This window comes from Xenopus laevis, chromosome 1S, assembly GCF_017654675.1.
Source record: "Xenopus laevis strain J_2021 chromosome 1S, Xenopus_laevis_v10.1, whole genome shotgun sequence".
Lineage (NCBI taxonomy): Eukaryota > Metazoa > Chordata > Amphibia > Anura > Pipidae > Xenopus > Xenopus laevis.
Window position 1 is genome coordinate 156,945,059 of NC_054372.1, and position 15,929 is coordinate 156,960,987.

A 15,929-nucleotide genomic window follows, 5' to 3' on the forward strand; every position below is an offset into this window, starting at 1 on the left:
TCTTTTCCAGTTCTGATTTCTCACCATTGTAAGTAGGCACCCAGTGAGCTGTATTGATGGCCTTTTTATTAGGCAGAAGCTCAGGCATTGAATTATTGGCTTCTAACCTATTATGCACACAGGAAGAAAAATGAACACAAAATAGGTGTAAAATAAAAATGACTGCACCATAAAACGCATTTAGAAGCAAAGGTCATCTTGATCCCATCTGATCGTAAGTATAGCTGTATGCAATGCTGCGACAAGATGATCATGATGAATGTTCATAAATAAATCCTTGTTTTAGAACCAGCACTCATGGGATAAAGGAGTGTGCTAGTTTTACACATAATCCAGAATATATTTATATAGCTTTAAGGATAACGGAAATTGTAGTCCAACAATAAATACATTTTTGAATGCTGCCCCTCCCTGCATTAGCCATTACACTCAATCAGTGCTATTTCTGTTTCCTACCCTGTGCTGCAAGCCCCCCGCCACCACCACTTTAATACTGAACCTATAAAAATGAGCTCAGTTCAAATAGTGCTTACACAGGGGTTATGTGCAATTAACATTTCAAAAGCAGATTTTAAGTGGAGTTCATTTCAGAAGGCTTTGGGTGGGGGGAGCAAAGGCAAAGTTTATCCAAACTCCTTGCCCCCCCCCACGGTCTTTTACCGGCTGAAGATTAATTTTTCAGATAACGATGGGCAGAATGTTTTTCCGCTTTATTACAAAACACACAGCATTTCTCTATAAATCCACAAGCACCATTCCCCTGTGCATGCGAATCACGTTTCTCTGCTCTTTTTTTTTTTTATCCCCCAGTCCCAGATCTACATCTGCAGAAAGAAAATGTTTTGCATTCACGCGGAATACTTGTACTGGGGAAATAAGGGAAAGAAGAATCACTGAAGGTTTTTCCTTGTGTTAAAAAGATGAGATTTTTTTTTCTATGTGTGTGTTGTTCTCCTTGTCACCCATTTTTTTTGTTCTCACATCACGACAAGCAATTGAGTTCTTGATCCTCACGTGATGGGAAAGGTTGAGCTGCTACAATATAGCTGCTTTTATATGGTTGGTTGTCCCTGACGTTCCCTTCCCCCCCCCCACCTCATCTTACATTTCTAACAAACCACTCCAGCCTTCCAATCTATCAACAATTCATTACAGCTTTTTAGCTGGGAATGCCAGCTAATTAAAAATACTAAGCATGCTCAGAGATCATTTGGCTAGCACACACAGACACGCATTTACAATAAACACACATAGGCTGGAGAAATGTTGACAGAGAAAAAAATACAAATGCATTTTAACATTTCCTTGCCTTGGAGAAACACTATAATACATTTGTCAGAGTGATTACTGGGTTAGGCATCGTGTACAGACAGTTAAAGCACAGAGGATTTTTCTCTCTCTCTCTCTTCTATGCAGCAGAGACAGAAGGCAGTGTGCAGAGGAAAAGGTTCACATCCCTCTCAAGACTGAACGTCACACTTAAAAATGTTTTGATAATAGGTTTATCAGATCACAGATCCATCACTGTTCCAACCCACAACCCCCTCTTTCTCTTTTCCCTTCAAGTGTTATTCAAGAAACCAGATTTGTCAGGAAAACTGGTGAATGGGGGAGGGTGTGGGAAATGCCACTTCCTGACTAAGCAAAGAGCTGAATCCAGACCAGAGTTTCAGTCCCTCTCTCTCTCTGTTTCTCTCTCTCTCCTTTCACTAATTTATCCCGATGTTAGCACATTCTGTCTTGTTACAACCGGACGCCTGTAGGTTTGTTCATTGGGATCATTACTTTAACTGATCAGGATGGCTGTGGAATCTCTGTTTAAAGGAGAGACGTGACTGAAGTAGTTGGAAGGAGAAACACACACACAAAAAAAAAAACTTTTTGCTTTTTTTTTTAACATTTTTTTCCTTGCCTGGCTAACATTGTATTTTGGAAAGGATGAACCATTTCCCCCCTCTGTGTTCTTGTCTTGTGTGTGAAACATAATCTCCAGCTGTAAAAACTGAAAGAAGGGAAGACTCACGAGAAAGAGGAAAGAGCATTCAGATGTTTTTAGTAACAGGGGATCTTGTGAATGGCACGTTTACCCTTTATCTTAGATACACATGACTTGCGTTCTGCTTGATCACTTGTGGTGTAAAATGAGGCACGGAGCGTTTATTGAAACTTGGTGCTTACAGGACTTTGAACCGGTGGCCTTAATAACTAAAAAGACAAAACAGGCGTAAGAAAGGTAAGCAATGTATGTGTTTGTTATAGTCATGCTGATGCTGGCATAAATGCTTGTCCCTGTAAGATTCCCTTAACTCATCTTTGTCAAACATTGGCTCATTTGTGGTCACTGAGGCCACCTTGGTGCAGATCACTTAAAGCGTATGTCTTAATCAGTTTCCTGTACAGTCAGTAATGCTATATTTAACACACTTTGCAATTCTCCTCTGCATGACCACTCTGCAGTGTTTTTACCCATTTTTTAAGTTTTGTTAAGATTTTCAAAGCACCACAAATGCTATAGAATATATATCCCCCATAGCTAAATGATTATTACATTATTGCCTAAATGTGTATGTTTTTTTTTTGTTTTTTTTTTCCAAATAACCATAAGAATGTAAATGATGTTATCTGGGATAATTAGTAAATAAATCCCACTTTTAACCTTATTACTACTTCATTTGAGCCTTACCATTTTTTAAAACCCACCTATTTCTCTCCCCCCTCACAGGAGGTGTAATTAAAATGAAGAAAGATTATTGAACATTTATTGGGGTAAACATCTCTGAAGACAAAGACAATCCTTGTTTATTTTTGGAATACTTTGATTCAATCATTTGGATTTCTTAGATTTAATTAAATTTTTTTTGAAGAAAATATAAATATTACATTGGAGATAAACGAATGTCCCCATTTTCTAAAAAGCATTTTCCTTGGAATTTAATGCCAAACGTTTCATCTTCAGGATGTCAATAAGTATTTCTGCTGCAGCGAAAAGTGTAGATACTAACGCAGTTGATGCCTACGACAGTGGTGATGACTGGGAAATCGGTGTGGGAAATTTGATTATAGATTTGGATGCTGATTTGGAGAAGGACAGACAGAAATTTGAGATGAGTAATTCAACAAGTAGCAGCTGCACTTCCAAGGACAGTGGCCATGGTTTGGCATCAAGTGGAGCAGTTAACTCTACCTCTTCTTCTTTAGCTGACAGCATCAAATTTGCTTCTGTTCAACAGCAATCATCTGGCCCTCAAGGGAACGGCCACAAAGACACTAGCAGATCAAAAGTGAAAAGGAGTAAAACTTCCAAGGATGTTAATAAGGCTTTGGCTTCTGCATCTTTATATGGAATTCCTGAGATTGCTGGTGGAGCTGCCAAACGACAGCAAGAGGCTGGACGCCTTGGGGAAGTGGCATCTACAGTTGGCATGAGTGCAACACTGGGCCACAATAGTGGTGGAGCTGGTCTTAATGGAAACACTTCATGTAATAAAACTTTGAAAGATGAAAAAACAGGAGGAGGGAAAAGTCAGAGCACCAGGGGCTCAAAAAGGGATAAGGATTCTGGAAAATCAAGAAAGGACAACAGTAATAAGTTGTATGACCTTGGGCATGCAAACACTGGAGTGAATAGCCAAGCTGTTGTGCATTTGTATGGATTTGGAAGTGGAAAGGCCGCTGGGAATGGCAGCCCTTTTCACTGTGGCAATAGTTTGACTGGTGAGATGGCAACGAGTGCAGTTGATTCAGGGATTATGGGGAACTCAGTACTGGTTAAAAAAGAAGATGATGATGAAGAAGAGGAAGAAAGCCATAGGCGAAATAAGAGATTAAAAACTGAAAAAGTAAGTAAAAGCAATCATTAACCTGCTGATTCTGCTTAGCTAATGTTTTCCAAGTGTCTCTTCTTGTTGCAAATCACATTCCTTAAGAGATCATGTTTTGATATAATTTTCCTTGCTGAAGGGAATTTAAGTATGTTAAACTTTGACCTCTCTTACCCTCCTACATTTTCCTTCAGGGGAAAGTCAGTTACAAGGTGAGGCTCATGTTTGTTAATAACGAGCTGCTTAGATAAATCAGGGATTTTTCATTAACTTGTATGTCTTTTAGAACTAATTGTTTTGATTTTGCAAATGTCATATTGCTTTGTTGCCAGCTACTTACTTGCCTAGGTGATAATTGCTTGCAAAGGTTTATGATTTAATGGGTTTTTTTAGTTGTAAAATGATACTTCTTTCCTATGACGTGATCTGTTTCTTGTATCAGCAATTGTTGGGATAATGCAGTTAAGCTCACTGAGCAAAATTGTGCTCAACACCTGAAGGGTTAATGTAGCTACTGTATTACCCTTCCCCCATAATCTTTATTACATGTAACAGACAGCTCTATTTGCACAACAGGCAATAGTATAAACAACCAATGAGGAATGACATGGTTATAATAATCTGTTGTTTGCCATGGTTGGGGGAAGTGTCTTTATGTATCTTGCATTGAAGGCACATTAGTGAAAATGTTCCCTTTTCTCTCCCTCTGTAACTAGAGTGCTATTTTGAGAAATGCAAGACGGCACTGTTCTTGGCCTCCCTTTGATTTGAACCAGTCTGTCTGAAACTGCTTGAATGCTAAGTAGCTTGAAAGCACATGAGCAAATCAAATGTTAGGACTGGTTATTTAGAATGGCCATTCTTGCTGCTCATTGAGGCAGGTTTTTTTTACTAGCAGTTATCCAGAGGGCGTAAGGTTTCTCTGGGGAACTAGTGCTTTTGTTGATTGATAATTAAGGGTCAAATGCATTCTACAGGCAGTGAACTCTGTTTTATCTCATTCCCTTTTCTTTTACCCCTCAGATTTTCTAGCTGAAATGCTGGAAACCTTATGCACCCTTCATTGTTTTTACAATCTTTTGTCAATCTTTTCCAGTCTTGCTACAACTCAGCTCATTGGTTTTTCAGAATCACATTTTTTAATCCTCTCAGCTTTAATATGCATAAAATACTAATAAGACGTGGTTTCATGAAAGACAAAATTATATTTCTTTCTCAAATAATAACAAATGCAATCATGCTCTTGCCCTTTCTACTGATTGCTGTACGTTTGCATGTATTACATTCCTTTAAGATGCAATAAAGACATGAATTTTTATTAATAACAATAATATATCAAATGGACTTGTGCTACTTGTTTCTAGTTTACCTTTGTTAAAGCGGGATTTCAACTGTCAGTAATAGCTTTATATCTGTAATTTCTTAATCATCCTTAACTGTCCAGATAAATTGCCCTAATCCACTGATCATAATAGCACTGGTTAAGGAGTCAGTTATTTTCGACTGGATTCAGTGGTTTCCTGGAATGTGGGAGGTTTTACCCCTTTGTGTCCCCTTTAGCCTTTTAATCTTTCAGCCAAATGTTCACATTGAACAATTTTGTTTAGCTAGCAATCTGTACATTTCAGTATCTCAAAAGGCTGCTGTCATGGCAACAAAGATTAGTATGCTGTGGTTTCCTTGGCTGGTTTAATAATTCCTTTTATACAATGCAGCTTCAGAGATAAAATGTGAAGGAATTATATATTTGTTCATTGTTACATTTTTATGGCTTTCGATATTAACTCAGTTGGAATCAAATTGCTATGGAGAGCCTTTTTATTTATTTTCTTTAAAGGCACATTGGCATTCAAAGGGTAAAGCAACATTCCCAATGACAATAGTTTCTTTACTGGTTGTCTTTAGCAAATATTTTCCTTTCTGTGCTCTGATTACTAACCCTATTACATTCTTTGATCTTTTATTTTGGATGTTTTTCATCTTCCTATTTTGGAAGAGAAAAACATCTACAAATGCACTGCTAAATAGGCACTTCAATATTAATTGGGGAAAAACATATATATATCTATATATATATATATATATATATATATCTATATATATATATATATATATATATATATATATATATATTGTTATAATCAGTTCATCCTACATAAAGGGAATGAAATAATTATAAATGGATCAAGCTAAATACCCCATTCTGCTATGTAGTCATTGATGATCTATACAGTTTCGTTTTTTTAACCAGTCTATAGCAGATGCCAAACTTCCAGTTTAAGGAATCCATTTAAATAGCCAACCCTAATATCCCACGTTTAGCCATTAGAAATTTCCTGCCTAATATGGACATTAATCAGTAGTTGGTAATGTATCTAATATTGTGTTTGGCTGCTTTGAGCTCTTTGTTGCACGGTGCATATGGTTTTCAATGGAGTGTTTACTTTGTAGTACAAAGGGGTTATTCTCGCCAACATATTTTGCTTGTATTGAATAAGGGAACATTTAAAATTAGGGTTTTGAAACATTGTGTTTCTGTACATTCTCTGTAGGCGAATGCACAGTTTTGCTATAGAAAAAGAGAAAAAACGAGAAAGAACAAAAAAAAATCTGATTTAGGCAATGGTGGTTTTAGAAAAAAAAATATTGATTCTATTCCATAAAGCTTCATTTGTAAGTGTAATGTCACACATTGCTATTCGTCCTTATTTTGTTGTGACTACTAAATACATTGCAGATGGCTTCACATAATAAGAAATGGAAATAGCCCGAGGGTCTGGCACATGGGGTGATTATCACCTGAAACCAAACCCAATCTGTGGGATAAAGTTGCATTTCCAAAGAAATTTTGCTAAGAAAAACCCTGGACAAATCACCTTGTGTGAAATTATCCTAAAATGTAAAATGAAAAAAAGAATTCTATGACAAATTCATGTACCTGTTTTTCAATATTAAAACAAATTTGGTATGTTAAGTTTAAAATGGTGCAGCAACCTGTTCCAGATTTGACCTGAGCAGTTGATTTTTTTGCAGTTTTATAGATGATGTCATTTTGTAGTTGACAAACCTGCAATATGAGACTGGATAATGGAATGGTAGAGTCGTATTCATGATTATGCTGTGGACAAATTGGCCAATTATGTACAGTGCAATCATGTAGCTTGTATCTACACTTGTCTAGGTGTAGTTAGGTGCATGTGATTAGTCATAATCTCACTTTGTAGACCTTGTACGTGGTGTTTAATAAGCTCGCATTAATCATTGATTTTTTTCATTTGTTTGTCTTCCAGTTTTTTTGTAGCCTTAAGAAACAGAAATAAACAAGTATTCCTAATAGACGCCATACCTAAAAATATATATGTAGAAAATATTTGCTATATTAAAAATGGCAGGAAAATGGTATATTTTGAGAGTATTGCTTTTCATATTTCAGTGGACAAATATTTATTTCAGAATTATTTTTAATTAGATTCTTTTAGATAAATCAATTTGACATACTGCCTAATGGCCACACACATTGCAGTTTACATTAATATATAACCTGTATACATGTATAACCTTACTGTAGTATGATTACTATAGGCAAAGCAACAGGGGGTAATTGATTTGTCCGCGAGACGTAAAATAAATCTACAATAAACAGTAATAGGCAGGCTACATACAATGAACTATGTTTTAATGTCTTTCACATGTGTATAGCTTTCACATGCAATAGATCCATATGCTCTTTATTTGCCTTGGCTTAATGTAGATACTTTTGTTGAACCAGAGAAGGCTCACATTATTCCCAATTTCTTTGGGGCAGATTTTTCAAGGGTCGAATTTTTAAGTAGAAAAAACTTCGAAATCCGACCATTGAATTGGAATACTTCGACTTCGAATATCGAAGTCGAAGTTTTTTTACATTGAATTTGGCCATTTGCGGTCGAAGTAAAATCGTTCGATCGAACGATGAAATACTTTGAATCAAAGGATTTCAGCCATCAATCGAACGATTTTACTTTGACTTGCTCTAGAAGGTCCCCATAGGTTAACATAGCACTTTGGCAGGTTTAATTTGGCAAAGTATTGAAATCAAAGTTTTTTTTAAAGAGACAGTACTTTTAATATTCAAGCTATTTTACTTTGAATCGAATTCAAAGTATCAAAGTTGTGGTATCCTATTCGATGGTCGAAGTATCCAAAAAATTACTTTGAATTTCAAAATTTTTTTACTTTGAAAATTCCCTCTAATTCACTTTGACCCTTGATAAATCTGCCCCTTAGTGTACAGTGCATCTTTTCACCTTACGGCTCACTACACCACACCGCTAAATGTGAATATATTGAGGATTCCTTTAGTATTACATTTTATTTTATATTTTGGCATAATCCAGGGTCCTTTACAGTGCAAAATATTTACATGCTGTTAACCAGTCACTGTAAAATTAGGTTTGTGGTCTAGAAAATGCCTACTTAAAAAATGTAATGTTACTGGACTCTTCCAACCCACCGCCCTGTTTTTGAGGAGGAGGGTATTCAGCTGCTTGAAATGTAAGTCATTCATCCATTACAACTGTGACCAGCCAGCTCTCAAACCATGAAAAGGAAAACATCACGTGGCCTTTGTTTAAGGTCTTTTATTGAAGCTAATGACTGGTCTTGTGCCACCCTTAGATAAATGACATTATCTCTGAGTGGTCTGACAGGCAACAGACATGTTAATGGTTAAGATGCATGTAGGGTTTGTCATTGTTCTAGCAAATGAATTACAAATCCCTGAACTAATACAAGGAAGACCAGTGTGGTGGTGTTATGGACTGTTTTACAAGAAACATGTTTTTTTTTTAATTAATAATTTACATACAATATCATTTTTTGTTGTTGCTGTTCATGTAAAAAGTGATTTACAGCAATAATAAAAAAAAACATGTTTTACTACGAGAAAATTGTGATTTTCCCCTTGAAAAGTCCAAACAGAAAAACTTGGACTATGATAAATAACTCCCTTATTGTTCCTCAATATATTAGAATATTAATCCATATATCGCCTTTTATACTGTATGTGGTGTAATTTTATACAGTGGGTTTTTTTGGAAAATGATTGACATTTTAATATTAGCATATAGAAGGGATCATTTCACCAGCATCCAAAAGGGTCACTCTGAAGGATTATGTCATGCTGTCTGGAGCTTCCACTTACTGTAACCATCAGCATGGATTACTGCATTAATTAACCCATGGTAAGTGGGAGATAAAGGTTGCAAGACTGCTATTATTCTTCTGGGGGTGGTCAAAAAAAACATCTGACGTATAATTATTTAAAAACCTCTTTATAAAATACTAAAGCCTTGGTACTCCTTTTTTTATATGTATTATCTTTTGTTTATAAAGTAGAAACAACACAGATGTGCTCCTTATGGTGTCCCAATTACCCTGTAGTGTAGTGTTCAAAGGCCCTCCAAGTTTGGATTGCAGATCTACATAGTTTTCCACCTCTGAAAATGTTATGTAGTTCCCTCTATTGTTAACAATCAGCCACGCTGATTGCACCTCCCTTCACACTTGGTAGTCTTGGTAATTGGAACAGTATGCTTTGCATTTCAATACATGAATGCAATTCTATTCAGCTATAAACACTGCCATTATAATATGAATCCAATAAGAGGGTGACAAGCATTTTCCCTATTAATAAGGGATTTTTTTTCACAAATCAGATTTAAACATATAGCCAGCTGCTTATTACAGCACTCATTTTGCAATTATATCTTTTCATTATTGTTATGAGTTCTAAAGAACAAAGCCTTTCAATAATTTTCTGCAACATAGCAGAATGAAATGAGATTATTAGACATTAAAAAGCATAATCCACCGTGCAACAGCATCTAAACAAAATGGGTTGTGAAACAGATGAAATATTTTAACATTATGATTACATTTAATTACATTCATTTTGTATTATTAAGATGTTAGTCAATTAGTTATTTTCATGTAGACTTGAAACAGTCTCAATTCCTCACTTGCTCCATTTTCATATTATTGAGCTCAGTTACTATTAGGTGGAAGTGTTGCTTTGCTAAGAGGGGCAAAGTGCATCCCCTCGGGCACCAATCACTTAGCACCTGTGTCTATCCAATTTCCAGTGAAAAATGTACTCTGCACTTTGTGCTTGTTGCACATCCAACAAAAGCCACAGTGGTCAGACAAAAGGAGCCTTGCAGTCAAAGCTTGTCTTGAGCAGGTGTGAATTAAAAAAAAATGTGCATTCACAAATATGTTAACATAGTGGGCACAGATTGCAAAGATTTGTGTCTTACAGTGTGACTCTTATCACATTAGTTTATAAATGATCACTTATGTGCAGTATGAAAGTTTGAAGTAAGTCTAGTTACCTATAGAAAACAAGCTTACATACAAGCAGATACTGGTATGGGATCAGTTATCTGGAAACTTATTATCCAGAAAGTTCTGAGTTATGGGAAGGCCATAAAGACTCCATTATAATCAATTAATTTGAATTTTTATAAAATATTCCCAGTGCCTCGCAAATAATATACAATTAATCATTGTTGGTGGAAAAACAATCATATTGGATTAGTAGATTTATGTAAGTAGATTTAAGGTATGGAGATCCAAATTACAGAAGGCTGCCTTATCCAAAAAAAAAACCCAGGCCCGAGCATTCTGGATCCCATACCCAAATTTGCTTTCAAATGGCAGACAAATAAATACAACCTATTCAAGGTTTTAAGGACTAGAAAAAAAGCTTTATTTGTTGTTGCATTACCCCCTTTAGTAATACCCAGTCCTACAAATCCTACATTGTTATGGCATTAACATATGACTACTAACATTAACATAACACGTAACACTAACATTACAATCTTTTCTAGAAATGGCTGTCTTTCATGTTATATTTTTTTTTATTTAGAGTAGAATACAAGTCTGAGGAGTAAAATATTACATATAACTGCAAACAGATACAGCTAATTGTATTTTGATCCTAATACTCATTTTCCCCATCTGCACTGCTGTTTTTTTTTTATATCATAGCAATTTAATTAAATTAAAATTGCAGCAATGGAATATCATGAAATTGGCCCAAACCTTCATGAATTCTATACTGAATTTTATATAGATAATGTTTTTATATCATATATTTCATTACTGTAGTGTATCTTTCTTTAAAAGAAAAATTCTACCACATTACAATATGTGACTTCTTATGGCTAGACTTTTATTAACAATAAAGTGGAAATAATAGCAAGGTTAAGGGAGCAAAATACAGAAAAGGGTTAGAAAACGGCAGGCACATTGCTAATCACTCATAATGAAAGTGTTTCAGTACATTTCTTGTTTCTTAATCTACAAACCAGGCGTTCCAAGGCAGTTATACTATCTGGTGTGAAATTTTTAAATTGCACACCGACACAATATGTGATACTTCTGAAAACATTCGAGAGGGTAGAGTCAATAAAAATAGAGGGAGGTTGATAGGATGAGGTAACTGCTTTGAAAAATGGTAAATGCAACACATGGTGGAAAGAATCCATCTGAACATAAACAATATTTAACATAACATATCCAGTGTAGCAAAGATTTATTGCTCTTGCCTTCTAAAAGGCAAGGCAGCCTAATATAATAATGTATGGGACCTTTAACAAAGGACAGAAGTTGATGGGTAAATTTATTCGCCAGGCATGGATTCGCGGCAAATTTCTGCACTTTTATACACGCAAATGTTTTTACTGCTGCGAAAATTTGCCATGGAAAATTGTCTTGCGTCAAAATTATTTGAACGCCTTTTGAATAGAATGCATTTGGACAAAAGAGACGCGCATCAAAATTGTTGTGCGTCAAAATAATTTTGACGCCCATTGACTTCAATGTGTTTTGCAAATTTTTTGAGTTTTTCCAGAGTTTCGAAATGGGACAGATTCGCCCATCACAACACAGAAGTAATATGTAACCAAAAGATTAAATAATTTCTATACCAAACACAAAACATTGCTTTGCTGTGCCGCCATATTGCAAGAAAAGTGTATGACTTTAAAAGATGTCCTGTGCATGCTTTATATTTGGGTTTGCACTACTAAAGATTTTAAATGAATATTGAACTTTTGCCCTGTCCGTTGAACCCATAAGACAAACAATAGAGGTGTAGAGGGGTTAACAGAGTAGTACTCTATTTAGCAACCTACAGGCTCATTTTACAAAGTATACAGCTAGATGAAATTATTTTTGGATTTCCTTTTACCTTCTTGGCTGGATATTTCTGGATGGCTCATGTTAAAAAGCAATAATGATGTTTGAATTGGAAGGGTTTGGTCTTTTGGTTTTCATTCTTCATGCAGAACTATTTGTTTGTATGTGGTTCACCGCACTACATGGATAATGCTATCAAATCTGGGCTTTATTATAGGCTTATAACTGCAGTGCAGCAGCACTTTTCTTGTTGTGTGTTCCGCCTGGGATTCATTTTCTTGCCAGCACAATCTCTGATATAAATAAAATGAGATCTTAAAGCTAGTGCTTCTTTTGTAGGAGAAGAGTAGAAACCATGAATGTTTTAAATAGATTTTTCAACATAACAAAGGCAGGATTGCAACTTGTTCCCATTAAAATCCCCTAGCAGACCTTTTATTGATGTAACTACTGATCTTTTTTTGTAGATCCATACACATTTTTTATTAGCATTACTGCAATAAAGGTCATTCAAAATACATTTTGCCCATAAGATCAGCAAACCTTCATAACATAAGTCTAATCTACATCTGTTGCAAAAATGTCACTCTTTAATTGGCCCTGGATGTTTCAAAGCATTTCCTTCTTTTATTCTTAATTTCATTTCTACGCCAAATCTTATTCTGTTAATGTGTTTTATGCTATTTCTGTTTGGTTATGCTTACAAATAGGTTTGGATTGCAATGAATTTATTTTGCTTCACAAGCAGATGTTCCCCTGCCCCCATCCCCTCCTCCCTGGCTCTTTGAGTTAAGTCATTGTTTCCTAGCTCTATGCTGTTATTACTCAGATGTGACTGACAGAACTCCATACAGTAAAGTGAAGCATATTCATTTTCATCTAGTACCCGTTTATTGCCTTGAGCACTGTAAATCTGTCAGCTCTTCAGGATACTTTCACCTCTTTTTTCATTTTCTCTAGCTCCTAGTTTGACAACATTTCCCTGAGGCAAAATCCTAATTTTCTTCCAATTAGTTGCAAAATGTAATGTAAACTTTCAGCATTATAACTGGAATTTTACTTGCACGCAATCCTTACACAGAAATTAATTCTTTAGAATATTTTTAGTTTGGGTGCTTTGAGTCTGTTTTCCATGAACATCCTCAATTTCTTTCAAGCGACTTCCATGTCGTATTTCCTTGCTGCAACTCTCAGATGTTGACACAACTTAAAATGCTTTTGTACCCACAGAGCCTTCCTATCATCAACTTGATTAAACTATATCATGCATGCATAATTCAAGTACAAATCTTTCTGCAGTATCTAGATCAAAGGATTCTTACCTTGCAGAATACAAAGATAATCCTGATTTATTGCTCAGATAATGCACTAAGGCAGGATATTGCAGATAGTTTCATTAATAGGCATAATCTTGCAATACGTGTTTTGTATTGCAACCTTTTCAGATTTGTACCCAGCTTCATTTACAGTGATATACCCATTGCAGTACACGATTCAGGAAGTGAGGAAAAGGAAAAGTCCCAGTTATTTTCAAGTGCTAACATATTTTAACGTTAATTACAGTTAAATTAAACTGTATACTATCACACAAAATTGTAGGCTGGTTATCCAGTACATTCTGTTTTTAAATGGGATCATATTAAAATTACATACAAGGAAGATTATAAAACCGCTGGACAATGTGGAGCCATAAAAGTTCATTGGCTTCAACTTAGAACCGAGAATGTGAGTTGGATAGTGTTAACCTATGACTATATTGTTGAGTTATTCTTCTTTTTAAATGTAATAGGCTCTGTTGAAGAACTATTGTTGATTATCACTTCTATTCATTGTCAAAAGTGGAATCTCTCATGCTTTGTGCTTGAGACTTAGGCTCCAATTCTTTATTGCATAGTTAAATGAACTTTACACCCTATTTTATTCTCTTTATCAAGTCCATTAAGTTCAAACTTTGCAAAATAAACTCAGTAGTAAGTGAAAGGAAATCAAAGAGCTTTCCATGAAAATGGCTAACTGCCAGTTTGACCTCCACCATGAAAGAAACGGAAAACAATTTAAACCCAACAATTTACTCCTAACCACTTTTTGAGGTTAAAATAACAAATTACTATACCTGTGAAAATATATCCTGGGCTATTTTTGAAATGCGGCAATACAGAAGCTAAATATGCATGTTTCAGTCCCTATTGAAGCTTAGCACTTACAGCCATATATAACTAAAATCACTAGCAATAACACCAAGAAGACTTGCACAATATTTATTGTAGCCTAACAAAAGGCAAATGCTACACCATAACAATATCCTGTCTTGCAATTCACAGTATACATTTGGTTTGCTTTGTAATTCATAAGGAATTTTCAAGTCATAGCACTGAAATTAAATTAGGACATCACATTCTGATCTGAAAGGTTATTATTTATCTTGGTTGAGACTCATGAGAAACATTACGGTAGGGTTCCTGGGCTGAAATATATGAATGTCATCTTGGTTTCCTTGGCTTTTACTTGTATGGATTTTTTTATTAAATGGGGTGTATCAGTATGGTATATGGGGTGGCACAGAAACTTTCAGAATCTCTTTTGTAAAATCATTGGGAGTGTAAATTGGGTGGGGTTGTGATCCTATGCACATGTATGTCATTCAGTTTTTCTTATGTATTTTGAGCTTGGGTTGGCTTCAGAGCCCTGCATATCAGACACTTTCCCATCAGTATAAAAGTGCTAAGATTTGTCTGTCTCCTTCATTGTTTCATTTGTTTATATGTAGATGTTTGAAACCAAGTGAAATACCATTTAGGACCAGTGTGTGGGCTGTTATTTTGAAAAACTACACTGAAACAATTTTTATCAACCTTCTGCAATTTTAAATGAGTGGCAATGGTAAGGAAAACTTTGATAAATGGGGATAATATTAACTGCTGAGAATTATTTATACAGCATTATTGTCTTGTAAAGAACTTCATAGATTAAGGGATACAGGGGTTACAAACACCAGATGTAACAATTTACACCAACAAACAATGGTATCATACTGAGGCATATGTAGAGTTTGCATAGGGCTAAAGACAATGGGGGAGGGCCCTGCTCAAAAGCACTTATAGATTTACCCTTAATTGTTGATACTTGAGAAATCATTCCTCATGTTTAGGAAAAGTTTAGTAAATATTATATGGTTGTCCAATAGCTGCCTGGCTAACCTTTAAGCTAATTGCCCACTGTAAGAGAAATTGGCAACTTTAGATCTTCACCTTCTCTGCCTAGACAGATGTTAGTATGGACAGCTGAACTGTGCCCATGTGGAAGATACAAACAACTCAGCCTAAGAACATATAGGCTGCATCATTGAATGGTCTGTAAGGCCTATTACCTGCTTGCCTCATTATGTTTCTTACGTTGCAGTTTCATGGAAATAAGTAGCCATTAGGCTGTGCTAAAAATTCTCTAGGGGTTACCGTGGTTTTACACACAGCTTTGCAAGCCTTTGGTGTAGTCCTTTTCTTATTATTTTTTAAACTGGATAGCCATACAGCAGATAATCTATAAAGATGCAGCATCATTATCATGATATGTGTTCAACCTTTTTTCCCTTGGTCTTTTTGACATGGCATAGAGGTCTGTCATTTTTGTCATTAAATGCATTTCATAAATGTGATTCATTTAAACATATCTTGCTGCAATTTGCTAAGGAACATCTCCAACAAAATCCTGCATTGAATATGCATGTACATCCCCTTGTAGAGAAAAATATAATTCCATCTAAAATGCTATTTGCTTGATTAGTGCAGTCTTCACTCTGAATGTGTTGTTTCTTCACACCCTTCAAAAATACCCAATAGATTTTTATCATTCAAGTAGCATAAGAGTAGTGTGCAATTTGCAGTAATTGACTACAAAGCACTTTACCAAACCAAGTACATTTCTTCC

General features: G+C 35.4%; 1 protein-coding gene across 4 annotated transcripts in view; it reads left to right on the forward strand.

The window, feature by feature from the left end:
• Nucleotides 1-802: 802 nt before the first annotated feature.
• Nucleotides 803-15,929, forward strand: part of znf608.S (zinc finger protein 608 S homeolog) — a 57,761-nt gene continuing 42,634 nt past the window's right edge. For 2 of the 4 annotated variants that reach the window (XM_018244278.2, XM_018244281.2), the window contains exons 1-2: nucleotides 803-2,233; nucleotides 2,723-3,839. In XM_018244278.2, the coding sequence (XP_018099767.1) occupies nucleotides 2,958-3,839 (882 nt within the window). In that variant the 5' untranslated portion in view covers nucleotides 803-2,233; nucleotides 2,723-2,957. The remainder of the gene's footprint in view (nucleotides 2,234-2,722; nucleotides 3,840-15,929) is intronic. The other 2 variants (XM_018244280.2, XM_018244282.2) reach the window with 2 other exon arrangements.